The sequence below is a fragment of the Bactrocera latifrons genome, unplaced genomic scaffold (assembly GCF_001853355.1).
Source record: "Bactrocera latifrons isolate USDA-ARS-PBARC rearing strain unplaced genomic scaffold, ASM185335v1 scaffold_378, whole genome shotgun sequence".
In the NCBI taxonomy this organism is placed as follows: domain Eukaryota; kingdom Metazoa; phylum Arthropoda; class Insecta; order Diptera; family Tephritidae; genus Bactrocera; species Bactrocera latifrons.
Genome location: NW_017537021.1, coordinates 1 through 11988, shown reverse-complemented (window position 1 = coordinate 11988; position 11988 = coordinate 1). Strand labels below are relative to the sequence as shown.

At 38.6% G+C, this 11988-nt stretch overlaps 2 protein-coding genes across 2 annotated transcripts; both read right to left on the bottom strand.

Moving 5' to 3' along the window:
* Nucleotides 1-1997: 1997 nt before the first annotated feature.
* Nucleotides 1998-3561, bottom strand: LOC108972092 (serine protease inhibitor 42Dd). The gene is made up of 4 exons (XM_018938558.1): nt 3457-3561; nt 2456-3339; nt 2239-2383; nt 1998-2147 (listed from the first exon to the last, which is right to left on the bottom strand). Exons 1-4 carry the CDS (start codon nt 3470-3472, stop codon nt 2023-2025), a joined length of 1170 nt encoding a protein of 389 aa, XP_018794103.1. The 5' UTR covers nt 3473-3561; the 3' UTR covers nt 1998-2022.
* Nucleotides 3562-7144: 3583 nt separating this feature from the next.
* On the bottom strand, nt 7145-10365 carry LOC108972091 (2-amino-3-ketobutyrate coenzyme A ligase, mitochondrial-like). The gene is made up of 5 exons (XM_018938557.1): nt 10236-10365; nt 9132-9385; nt 8154-8463; nt 7525-8076; nt 7145-7451 (listed from the first exon to the last, which is right to left on the bottom strand). The coding sequence occupies exons 1-5, from the start codon at nt 10267-10269 to the stop codon at nt 7294-7296; spliced, it is 1308 nt and encodes a 435-aa protein (XP_018794102.1). The 5' UTR covers nt 10270-10365; the 3' UTR covers nt 7145-7293.
* Between the last annotated feature and the right edge of the window lie 1623 nt (nt 10366-11988).

The following is an 11988-nucleotide window of genomic DNA, read 5'->3' as shown; positions in this document are numbered from 1 at the left end:
TATTCTATTAGATTTGACGCCTAGTTTGTGACTGCATAATTCGAGATCAGGTCAGCAACGTTTCCTGCCTTCTTTCCAAAGCTGTCGGCTAGCCATTYTCAGGTGGCGAAGGGAAGAAAGGAGGTCTATTATGCGATATGACTGCCGAGTGTTGGCTTGTTTCTCAGATGTTATTTTAGAAGAGACTTTTTYGAATTTCCACATAATATCAGACTGGTTAATTCTTGAAACATTTTTTGCTCTTCAATGAAATTTTGCCAAAAAAAAAGTTAGCTTATCGCATTTAATTTCATTTAAACACTCTCGGCTTTTCGGCTTAGAAAATAGTGTCCACAGTAGAGGTTTCACGAAATTGAGTTCCCTAAGGCCTATCTTGTGTTTAAGCTCATTTGCTTATACAACTAAAGCATCACATAGGGAACAAGTTTACTACTCATTCTGTAGAAATGAGAATTGAGGTCTGTCGACTATAACCTCTGTAGGTATGAGCACGGAGGGAAAGATGTCCTTTGATAGAATATAAATAGCGTTAATTTTAATATCGTAGAACCGATTGTCGTGGGAACGGACTTTGTTAACATACAGACTTCAAAGTTCACACAAAATAATGACGGGTGTTTTTTTGAAGTATGGGTTTCAATGAGRAAATACTGTCTTCGGAGTTTGCATTGTCGAGAGCTGTTACTTGACTTATATAATACGACTTATATAATCAACGAACGTACTTCGGAACAACGTCAGCAAATCGTGCATATTTGTTACTAAAATAATGGTCCGCTTCGCGTAATCGACAGAGTCGCTCAGCATAGTTGGTAATTCGAGCCACTATGCATCGGTTTCTCACGTTTACTCTAGTGGATAATGCAAGTCCTTAGCAGTGCCGTTGAGTGCGCAACGAAGACGCTGTTGCAGCGTGAATCAGAGTATCGAACAAGACGCGAAAAATTCCATCCGCCATCGTGTGCAATAACCGGAGCTGTGCCCATTCACTTTATGGAAGATTTTGTGGAAGTATCTTATCCAATACATGTTGATGTGAACGACATTTGGTTTCAATAAGTTCATAAAGCCAACAAAACAGTCAATCTATTGAAAGAAGGTTTTTGGTGAGCACTTTATCTCATTTCGTGGGCTTGTCCCACGATCATGCGATTTAGCACCGCTGGACTATTTTGAGGGGTTTATGTGAAGTCATAGGCCCGAGACAATGGAGGCCTTGGAAAAATATTCGGCGCTTTGAACGCTGACATACGGCTCCAAATGCTGCAAGAGTAGTCGAAACCTCGGCTTCTCGACTGGAATTCATTTGTGCCAGCTGCGGCGATCGCTTGGCCGATTCTGCCGTTACAACAACAACAACAACATCGCTTGCCCGATATCATTTCTACAACATAATCGCGTACCTTTAATTTTAAAATGAAACTATATTTTTCGTCATAACATTAAATTATATRCATTTCTTTTCCTTCTTGGAACCACATATGTTAAAGTGGCAGAAGCAACTCGGTTTTACATTTAGGTTAGGTAAGGGCTATTACACCGTAAATGGTACCTGGAAGATAAGACTTACGTTCTCTATTGATTTCATGATAGATGTTATTTCAAGATGTTTTCTCTATTTGTTCTTATCTAACTTTGTTATAGTCTTTTGTATTTTACACCAAAGTGCAAACCAACTCTTAGTACAATTTTTATGTGAATTTTGATGCTAAACTTCAAATTTTGTTTTTAAAGAAGAACTGATTAGCTATATACCAAAATGTATCCGGGAATTGGAAATAAAATGCAAAATATTTAATTATTCATCAATATTTAATTTGTCGCCTTYAAAGTAATCCCATTGCTCTAACACTTGCCTGCTCTATTTCAATTGAAAATCCATATTCCATTCAATAATAAAGCAACAAAAACTTAAATATGTAAAATTATGATTTATTAAATATTTAAGTGCAAAATCATGAATATTTATTAAAAACTAAATAGATATAAGCGGCAGAAAAGCTGCTTCATAAATTTCCTTAACTAAAATCTGGCAATGTGGCCAGTAAAGTAGATGGCATGTGGGTCGCGAATGATGAATACGAATGGATGATCGGCAATGAAAGTTTTCGGATCCCACGGCAAGGACATTGGCACGCCCACAGCAACTAAACATACCAAATAATAAAAACATAATAAAAAATTAAAAAAATAATTTTAAGTCTCTAGCATTTGAATTAATTTAGAATTYAAACTCACCGCTAGCAGCGGCCGCTTCACAACCGATCTCATTCACATCAATAAAAGCTTTGTGCTGAACACGTGAGACGCGTGTGCTGATTGGCGACTCGTGGAAAATGTTGCTAAAATCGGCTTCATCGGTGAACATGGTCTTGATGCCAAGCTGAAGATAATAAAAACAAATATTTAATAATAAAACAGTTAAGTAGCACTGTGTTTTTCAGTTTATAAGCACCTTTAGCAAATATGGCTTCAAGTCGGTATCAAATTCGAAACCGAATTTYGGTAAATTCACCGTTACGCTGCTCCATTCCCAACGCTTTTCGAGCTCATCAAAGTCCACACCCTTCAATTTTTGTTCCAACTCGTAAAGACCGTTACGCTGATTCGGCAATATAAACCACATACGCAAATCGGTATTCTCGAAGAATAACTCAATCGCTTTAGCATCCAATTCAGCATATTCGGCATAGTTGTACCAATTGTCGGCGAACATAGTGGGCACCTTAACCGTTTCGCTCGCGTTAATAAAGAATACACGATCCGATGTSGCATCATCCATGAAGGGACGCGCCCACTTGGCCTTGAAGTAGATAGCATTGACAAGCGCTACATTAATATCGGGTTCGATATTGCTCAAAACATTTTTTATCTTGCCATTCGTCTTCTCGGCCAACCACTTGTTGATCAGGTCGACGGCTTTTGGTTCATCGGTGAAATCCAATTGCTCGGCATCGGAGTCAAAGTACTTCTCTGCTGCTTCACGGAATTCCGGTTCAATGACCAACTCATCCTTRGCGTAAATTTTATTGGCGATCTCCAATGTGGTCTTCGGCTTGACAAAAGAATGCAACAGCTTGTAGTAGCTCTTCGCAATGCCGCTGCGACTCTGCGACTGCGCATGTAAGCTGCGTTGCAACTCTTTGGCGGTTTTGCCATCGGCACCGTAGTATGCCAAACCGAGCGCAGTTTGTATCGCCACCGGCGAGATGATCACATTTTCGTTCTGCTTCTCGCTGGCGATCGTTTGAAAGAGTTCGGTGGCAAAGAGATTACGATCCTGTATTACATTGGCGGCGACATCGCGGCTCAGAAAGTAATTTAATAAAAATACAACAGCTAAGGGTGACAAAAAAGAAATTTATATTTGAAATATAACTTAAATTTACACAGTTTTTATTTTTGTATTAGTTTCCACACAAAGTTACAACAAAATTTAGTTAGTAATTCACCCACCTAAGCACCACTTCATGATTACAAGTCAAGCGGGCTTTCTACTTTAAACCAGATTTAAGGYGGTACGTTCGAAAACAAATTCACTGAAAGACTAAAACTGGGAATGCCGGGATACCCTCCATTTATACTTCAGCGTCGTCTAAAACGATAGSCAAATGGAAATAAAATAAAAATGAAAGCAAAGAAAAAGCGGCGAAAGAAAGCCGATTAGCATACGAGGCAGGCACAAAAGCAACCAACCGTGGTTACATTCAGGGCCATGATCATGGCCTAGAGAATAACAGCGCCAACTGGAGAAAAGGAAAAATAAATCAAAGCGAATTGTTGAACGCACAAGCGAGAGCCGAGAACAGTTGGGAAACAAAAGGTACGTAATTGGGAACATTTGTTGTTGGWGTGTACTCAGCGCTGAGCATTGAAGCAAAATAACCATCTTCATTGGGCGCATAATTTCGCGACGAAAGAAGATAAGAACCGATACGTAACACGCTCTTCCCAACTACGATTACCTGTTGGAGCTCATGGAACTGGGTTTGAGCACGAAAGAGAGTGTGTGTTTTGTTTTTAGTAATTGTGTTCTATTCAACATACTACTAAGTAAGTGATATAGTTTTATTTATAGTTCAGAGCAGGTAACCGACTTCTGGGATCTCATAAAGTCGTTGATGCGATGCAAAATCAATTTCGCTAACAATCGACGGCAAACAATCCTTCTTCGCGGTAGTATATATATATAGCAAGTATTTGTTACAGTCAGTGTATTCTAGTTCCATAGCAGGTAGTTTTTATTACCTCCCCATATTTTATATTTTCTATACTCAAGCCGTGAGCCTAATATATTTTTAGATGTAATCGTTCGAATTTAGTATTTGTTTCAATACAAAATCATTAGTATAGATGGCATTTTTTAACTTATGACGTGGACTCCAATATTTAGAAAATTTTCGAGAACTACGAGTACAAACGAAGGTGAMTATATTTCGCCGTTTCTTCACGAGCTTCAGTATCAACAACTCAGCACAACATGACGGCGCTTCGAAGTAGGCACATCTGAAGAAGAAGGTGAAGTCGGAGTTGAGTCGGTTGCTAAATTTTGCATTTTCCACTAGAGCGTGGCCTCGTCTTTTGAGTAGAACTAGAAAATACCGGCGTTAAACGCTACGTTTACGCCTGGTTTCGATACCCATCTGGAATTTTATAAGTGGCATATGCTTGACGTTTGGATTAACGATTTTGAGATTACTCCGATCCTGTATCGGACAGGAATTGATAAGTACTGTGCCTARGGTCCAGTGAAATATTTTCATGTACCATTTATTGGAGCGCCATAAGCCTGTCGGAAGGATTAACTCCTTTCATGTGTTTATTGTATTGAATTGTATTGAACTTCAGCAATTTTTTGTTTCTTTCCTAATCCAMCGCTTCCATGTCCCGAACTGAACTGTATTATTATCCAGCCGGCGCACTGCAGCAATGCCAAGATTAGCTTCACGATTCATTTCATACGATCCCCTGTCAAATCTGACTCTGAAATTAGTTCACATTTTCCCATTCGACGCTTTCGGACCGTGCCGATGCAAAATATCTCCAAGTTTTTAGATCCACAATAAGGCCTTTTGAAGTCAACCAATTATCAAAATACATTTTGTAATTTTTAAACTTTGGTAGCTAGGATCTTAAGTACAACACTATGTCCGATGATATGCCGAGTACATATAATATAAGGGGTTCTATCACCAACGTAGAGCGCAAAGTCATAAGCAATTTCTGATGAGGCTGCGCACGTGAACATTTTCAGTCCCCATTTGTGGGGATAAGCAGGGTTGTACTGCTTGAAGGATGATTTTAATGAAATATGCACTTAACCTCTTAGCCCCTTAGCCAAAAGCTTTTATTTATTGCATTTGCTCACCTCTGAACTTACCTTTATAGGCTATGAGCTGCTCATCAATGCCTTGGTGTTGTGGATGAATTTTGTTTAAATTGTCATAATTATTATTTAGATGGTTGATACCACTTATCACAAAAATTGATAAATTTGTTTATTTTCTCAAATTTGTTTCTCGACAACGAATTTTTTATTGCGGTTAATTTGAGCTCTTGGGACCGTGACAAACTAAAAACCAACAACTGGATTATGCCCAACTACAACAAAATTTCAAGAAATCGAGGAATATCTTCAATTCAGCAATCGAGTTCAAAGTCGGACCTTGGAAGGAATACATATTGGTCTATTCCACAATCAATTTGTTTAAAGAATCATGGAAAAACGTGTTGAAATATTGAATTGGCTTTATTACTATGTTCATGTCATCTTCGGACTCTTAACTCATAACGTCTTGAATGTTGATTGCGTTTTTTTCCATTTCGATTTTGATACATCCCCTTTTTCTATTCAGTGCAAACTTTTTGGTTCTTTAGAGATTTTTTGGATGGCAGTACTTTCTGGTATATCGATTTCCGATTCCTCACCTTTTTCTAAATTCTCCTTCAAACTTTCCTCCAGGAGCTCATCGTCGTATATGAGCGAGCATCACACAATCTTTTCGTGCTTCACTTTATTCCCCCAATTCAAATTGATCCATAAGAYCAAATTTTTCAAAATGGTAGGATCTTAATAATATGTGATTCCGAACCGATAGCCTTAATTGCCGCTTTACTGTGCCATAAAATTTTTTTGATAACTACGATATTGACTTCTTCAACCTTCTTCTAGTGAAAATAATTCGAGCTGCAGTACTAAACCGAGAAGGTACAATCTTCTATAACAGTGTGCAGCTGCTGGCGTATGCCGATGATGCTGATATCATTGGCCTCAACACTTGCGCCGTTAGTTCTGCTTTCTCCAGACTGGATAAGGAAGCAAAGCAAATGGGTCTAGCAGTGAACAAAGGGAAGACGAAATATCTCCTTCATCAAACAAACAGCAGGATATCCCTTACCAACGGGTGCTACTTCGGACTTAGCAGGCAATTGAGAAGTAAAATCCTCTCTCGAGGAACATAAACAAAACTCTATAAGTGACTTATTATTCCCGTCCTGTAATATGGTGCAGAGGCAAGGGCGATGACAACATCTGATGAGTCGATGTCGAGAGAAAAGTTCTGCGAAAGATTTATGGTCTTTTGCGCGCTGACCACGGCGAATATCGCATTCGATGGATCGATCAGCTGTATGAGAGGAAGCAGAGGAAGAGAAAGTCCTTCACTCTGTTGGAGAGACGAGGTGAAGAAAGACCTATCTTCGCTTGGAATCTCCTATTGGCGCCACCTTGCGAAAAGAAGAAACGACTGGCGCAATAGTTTTAAATCGGTTATAATGGTATAGGCAGTTGCCACGCCAGTAAAAAAGAAGAACTACGAGATATTTAACATAGCTGCGGAAAGAAATAGTTCTACCCTATAAAGAGAAGAATTTGAAAAGCGAAAATTGTTTATTTCTTGTGAAAAGACAAAATTTCTGTTTTTTTCGGATTGAAAATTAAGCTCAACTGGGCGGAGATGTTAGGGGCCCTCCCTGTGAGCCGCGATAGGTTATTAAAAATCATCCCTGAATAAAAAAAAGCGGACTCGTCCTTACTAGCTCATCCTGGTAGTTTATTATATAGAAATATTCACATTCCCCAAAGCTTGGCCTTAACTAAAATTCCATATTTTTCCGCAGAAAGCACAAAATTAAACAAATAAAATATTAGACTAATAAAACATACATTTTATTCCTTAATATATAACATATTTAATACATATATAATAAATGCAAAGACCTGTCGCGTTTTGTGGCATAAACCATAAGTTTTTTTCGAGAGTTATTCATTTCTTCTGCCGAAGTCATCCTTTTTTACTTAATTACCTTGAGAGATCTGCCGACATCGATGAATGCGGCCACGGCATGATCGATGTCATCCGTTGTATGCGCCGCCGATATTTGTACACGAATACGTGCCTTGCCTTTGGGTACCACTGGATAGCTAAAGCCAATAACATAAATGCCACGCGCTGTGTGATGAAGATTTCAACAAAAACAATTGAGCAGAGAGAGCAACACAGAGTGGAAACAAATTCTACTTACAAAGCATTTGATCAGCGAATATGGAGGCGAGGCGAGCATCGCCCAACATCACGGGGCAAATTGGATGATTTTCGCCGGCGATTATAAAGCCGGCCTTAGTCATTGCATCGCGAAAACGCTTTGTATTGCTTTGTACGCGCTGTGATAACTGATCGGAATGCATTAGCATATCCATAACTTTAATACCAGTCGCCACTACCGGTGGTGGTAGGGAGTTGGAGAAGAGATAAGGGCGCGACTTTTGACGCAGTAGCGTAATCAATTCTTTCGGACCAGTCGTATAACCGCCAGCGGCACCACCAAGTGCTTTGCCCAAAGTGGAATTGATAATATCCACGCGACCCAAGAGATTGTGGTATTCTTCAGTACCACGTCCGGTGGCGCCAAAGAAACCCGTTGCATGACACTCATCAATAAAGACCAACGCATCATATTTGGCAGCGAGATCGACAATCTTGGGCAAAGGCGCGATGTTGCCATCCATTGAGAAGACGCCATCGGTGACAATTAGCTTGAGACGCGCCGTTGAAGATTTCAGTTGCTTCTCGAGATCTGTATTTGTAGAAGAAAGGCACAATATATTTATGTAAAAAGTTGTATCCAAGTCGAGTATAGAAATTAGTTATTACCACTCATATCACGATGCTTATAGCGCTGCTTCTGCGCCTTACACAAACGTATGCCATCAATAATGGAGGCGTGATTCAGTTCATCGGAGAAGACAGCGTCGTCAGGTGTCAGGATTGCCTCGAATAAACCGGCATTGGCATCAAAGCAAGACGCATACAAAATGGCGTCCTCACGTCCATGAAACTGAGCAATTTTCTTTTCCAGTTGCTTATGTATCGTTTGTGTGCCGCAAATAAAACGTACAGAGCTAAGACCGGCACCATATTTATCCAGCAGCTCTTTGCTGTAGTTCACCACTTCGGGATTGTTCTGTAAGAAAATTAAAAGGGGTTTATTAAGAACTTAGAGATGACCAAATTTTAGGCGGATTCTGTTAGATATTCGATTTTTATGGGAGGTGCACGAAGTAGGGCCCAAAGCAGCTGGATCTGCCTAATCAAAGTTCTTCAGGTTTATGTAAAAGGAAAAATAAAAGAATTGAGAATTGAGGAAATAGCGAAAAATGACAGTGAGTAGTTAGAGAAGTCCAACTTTGTCATAGAACTTCAAAAATTGAGCCACAAACCGATTTGTCTGCCAGCGATATTAAGAATCGGCTCCTGATTCAATGAGATGCCTTATCTTGATAGAATTTCATTCTTTGAGGGGTTTACGGGTTTTAAAAAATCTAACCTTTTCATTGTCTTATTAATATCGACAACACCTCGCTCGCTTGCGCTCGAGGTTAGCTAGGTTAGGAGCGCCGTCTTCGAACGCGTTTTTCTCGAAACTGTGACGTCTCAAGAAGGAGATGCTGAATTTTTTTCGACAGCCACACAGGAGCCCTCCAATTTCATTCGACCTCATTTAAGCTCCCTTTCGACATAGCTTGAAGAATAACGAATCGAACAAACAGCTGGTATAAGACAAATAGACCAGCATTATCAAATAGGGATGGCGTACTTATAGAGAAAGAAATATTCATAGACCATACATACCGCCAAACCGAGATAATTATTTGCGCAAAAATTCAAGATGCGTTTTTGTGTGCCCTCCACAGTGATCTCGGTGCTCTGTGAAGAGGTGATAATGCGCTCCATTTTATAAGTGCCCGCATCCTTGATGCCTGTAATTTGCTTGCTCAGTATATCACGAAATTGACTCAATGCTGGACGAGCGGCTGCCGAGGCCGAGGTGTGGGCGTTGGACAAGGCGAAGAGTCGTTGACTTTGGCGTCGAACGCTGTCAGCGCCTGTAAATTATTCGAAATTCATATCATTTAAATTGAAAATAAGAAACAAGTTTGTGTAAATTTCAGCATATTTTGTGCAGACGCAATGCATTTTTTTCGCCGCGGCACTTGTGCGCCTTCGTCTACAGATGTTGTTTATTAAAATTCATTTATTCTTCGTTCTTCGTTGCTCTACAGCCATATAAATAGAACTGGAACCTATTTGTACTTATGTGTGTATGTTATACATCTTTTCGTTAGGGTGGGTCGAAAATGTGGCAAAATTGATGAAGAAACCTGAACGATCGGAATCAAGTACCTATGTATATGAAAAACTTTTCCATTTGACGAGATATGTTCACCAAATTTGACAGGAGTTATTGCCCTTTGGACGGTGTCATCTTCGAAAAAAATTTACTGATCGGACGACTGTATCATACAGCAGCCATATAACCTGACCGATCAACATCAAGAAAAAATTTTTTCATATGCCTTTTTGCTACAAAATTGCACCTGTGAAGATTATGATAGCAACGGTGCAGTCCAAGTTAAATTTGTTGGTTTTGTTTCGTTTTCCCATATACGATCCGATTTCGTAAAGACCCGATTTTTGATTATTTCGTACTTGTGAGGAAATTGATAAAAAAAAAAACCTTCCAGAAAATATTTCCTTTTTCATAAACGTAATTTTTAAAAATTGGATCTTCAGTGAAAGTTCAGAGGCAACGAGATCGGAGTTCAGAATTACCGGATTGCTATACACGATTTTTGTTTTCAATTCCCATCGCTAATTTATATATTTTTGCAGAGTATATTCACTTGAAATACATATGATTTCTTATATTCACATACACATACAAAGGCCACACACCTCTTAGCAACGCGTATTTTGAGAAAATCAGCATTTTTCTTACTATGCCAATAATAATTTTGTTATTATGTTAAAGAATTTCTTTTCTCCTCAAAATTTGGTTCTTTGCTGCGCGACACACCCTCGATAGATTTCGTTTTCAAACTGAAACATTGTCAAAACGCCAATTCTATAGCGACCGGCGGCGTCGTCAATTATTGTATATAGTGCGGGCAATAAACAGTAGCTAGATGCATACCTACATATGTATGTATATGAGTGTATCCAAGAATATACACAACAACAGCTGATTGCTTTATTTATACATTAAACGTTTTACCCATGTCAGCAAAAAGAAATGATAAAATCATAAGTACATATATAATAAAGATGTGTATAGATATATATATACGCATTAAGGTGGATCAACTCCGAAAGCAAGGTGTTTCATATTATTTAAGCTTAAATTACACTCAAAGCAGACTGTTTGAATGAAAGAATGATAGGCGGAAAATTATCTCCACTTATTTTACCAATAAATCTCAATTAATATTCGTGAATTTTTCTGAAGAACTTAAAATTTTTKATTAAATTCAAGAAAATTTCCTGAAAATCATTATTTCCTCGATTTATTTTTTAAGAATCGAAAATAGTTAAAGATTCTTCTTCCATATATTRGGTGATCCATTTCGAGATTCCCTACTTTTAAAAGAAAAAACACAGAAACTTCAAATTTAATGGGGATATTTATTAGCATCCGAAATATGATTCTTTGGCATTTATTTTTTGAAGATTATCTCTTCCAAATGTTGGCCGCGGCTACGTCTCAGCTGGTCCATTCGTTGAGTTTAATTTTCGATGACTCGTTCGAACATTTCGACTGGTAATTGGTGAATGACACGCGTGATGTTTTACTCCAAGGAATGAATCGAAGCGTGATTGTCCGCATTGACTTTAGACTTTACATATTCCCAAGAGAAAAAGTCTAAYGATGTGATATCCCAYGATCTTGATRGTAAATCAACCATTCCATAACTTGAAATTATCTGCTCACYGAAGTGTTCTCTCAATAWATCCRTTGATTGATGCGATGTGTAGGAAGTTGCGCTRTTTTTTGAAAGCAAATGTCGCCGAGATCACTACATRGCTKCAATTTCAGATATCAAAYAGTCGGTTATAATRGTGCGATAACGGTCGCCATTAGTAGTTACGTTCTCATCGGCATCATTTTTGAAAAACTCCACCGACTCACAAATCACACCAAACCGTTGTTTTTTCTAGATTATATGGCAGCTCTTGAATCTCTTCAGGATGCTCTTGATTCTAAATGTGGGAATTTCAAAATGACCAGCACCGCTGTGCAATAGAGGCGTCCTTACACACATTACTTCAAGCATGGATGCTCGGTATAAAAATGTAAGTGCACCCAAGATTTTACTATATTCGAGTAACGTCCTTCTCTAATAATGGCATGCAATTACTATGTATAAATCGCATCTCATGTTTCTTCTGCCCGACTCATGCAAGCATATCAATTAATTTACAAGCAAAGTCACTTACAATTAAATGCCAGTCTCGTTTCGTTGTTCTTCTGTATATTTGATAGGCATGTCTAAGAATGTTCGTGGATTCGTAGTTATTCCTTGAATAAATTAGTAGGAAACCATATGATAGTATTGCACAAAGGAAAAGACAAATTGCTGATAATGATTGTGAAATACACAGGCAAGGAAGAATATGCATAAGTGTCTAAAAACAATTCTTTAGTTAAATA

Bases quoted from the DNA above. Each gene is read 5' to 3' on its own strand.
- LOC108972091 (XM_018938557.1), bottom strand. From the start codon at position 10,269: ATGCTGATTTTCTCAAAATACGCGTTGCTAAGAG. The intron at 8,464-9,131 runs GTATGTATGGTC...ATTTTCTTACAG, and splicing joins ATAATTATCTCGGTTTGGCG to AACAATCCCGAAGTGGTGAA. The intron at 7,452-7,524 runs GTAAGTAGAATT...TTCATCACACAG, and splicing joins ATTCGCTGATCAAATGCTTT to CGCGTGGCATTTATGTTATT.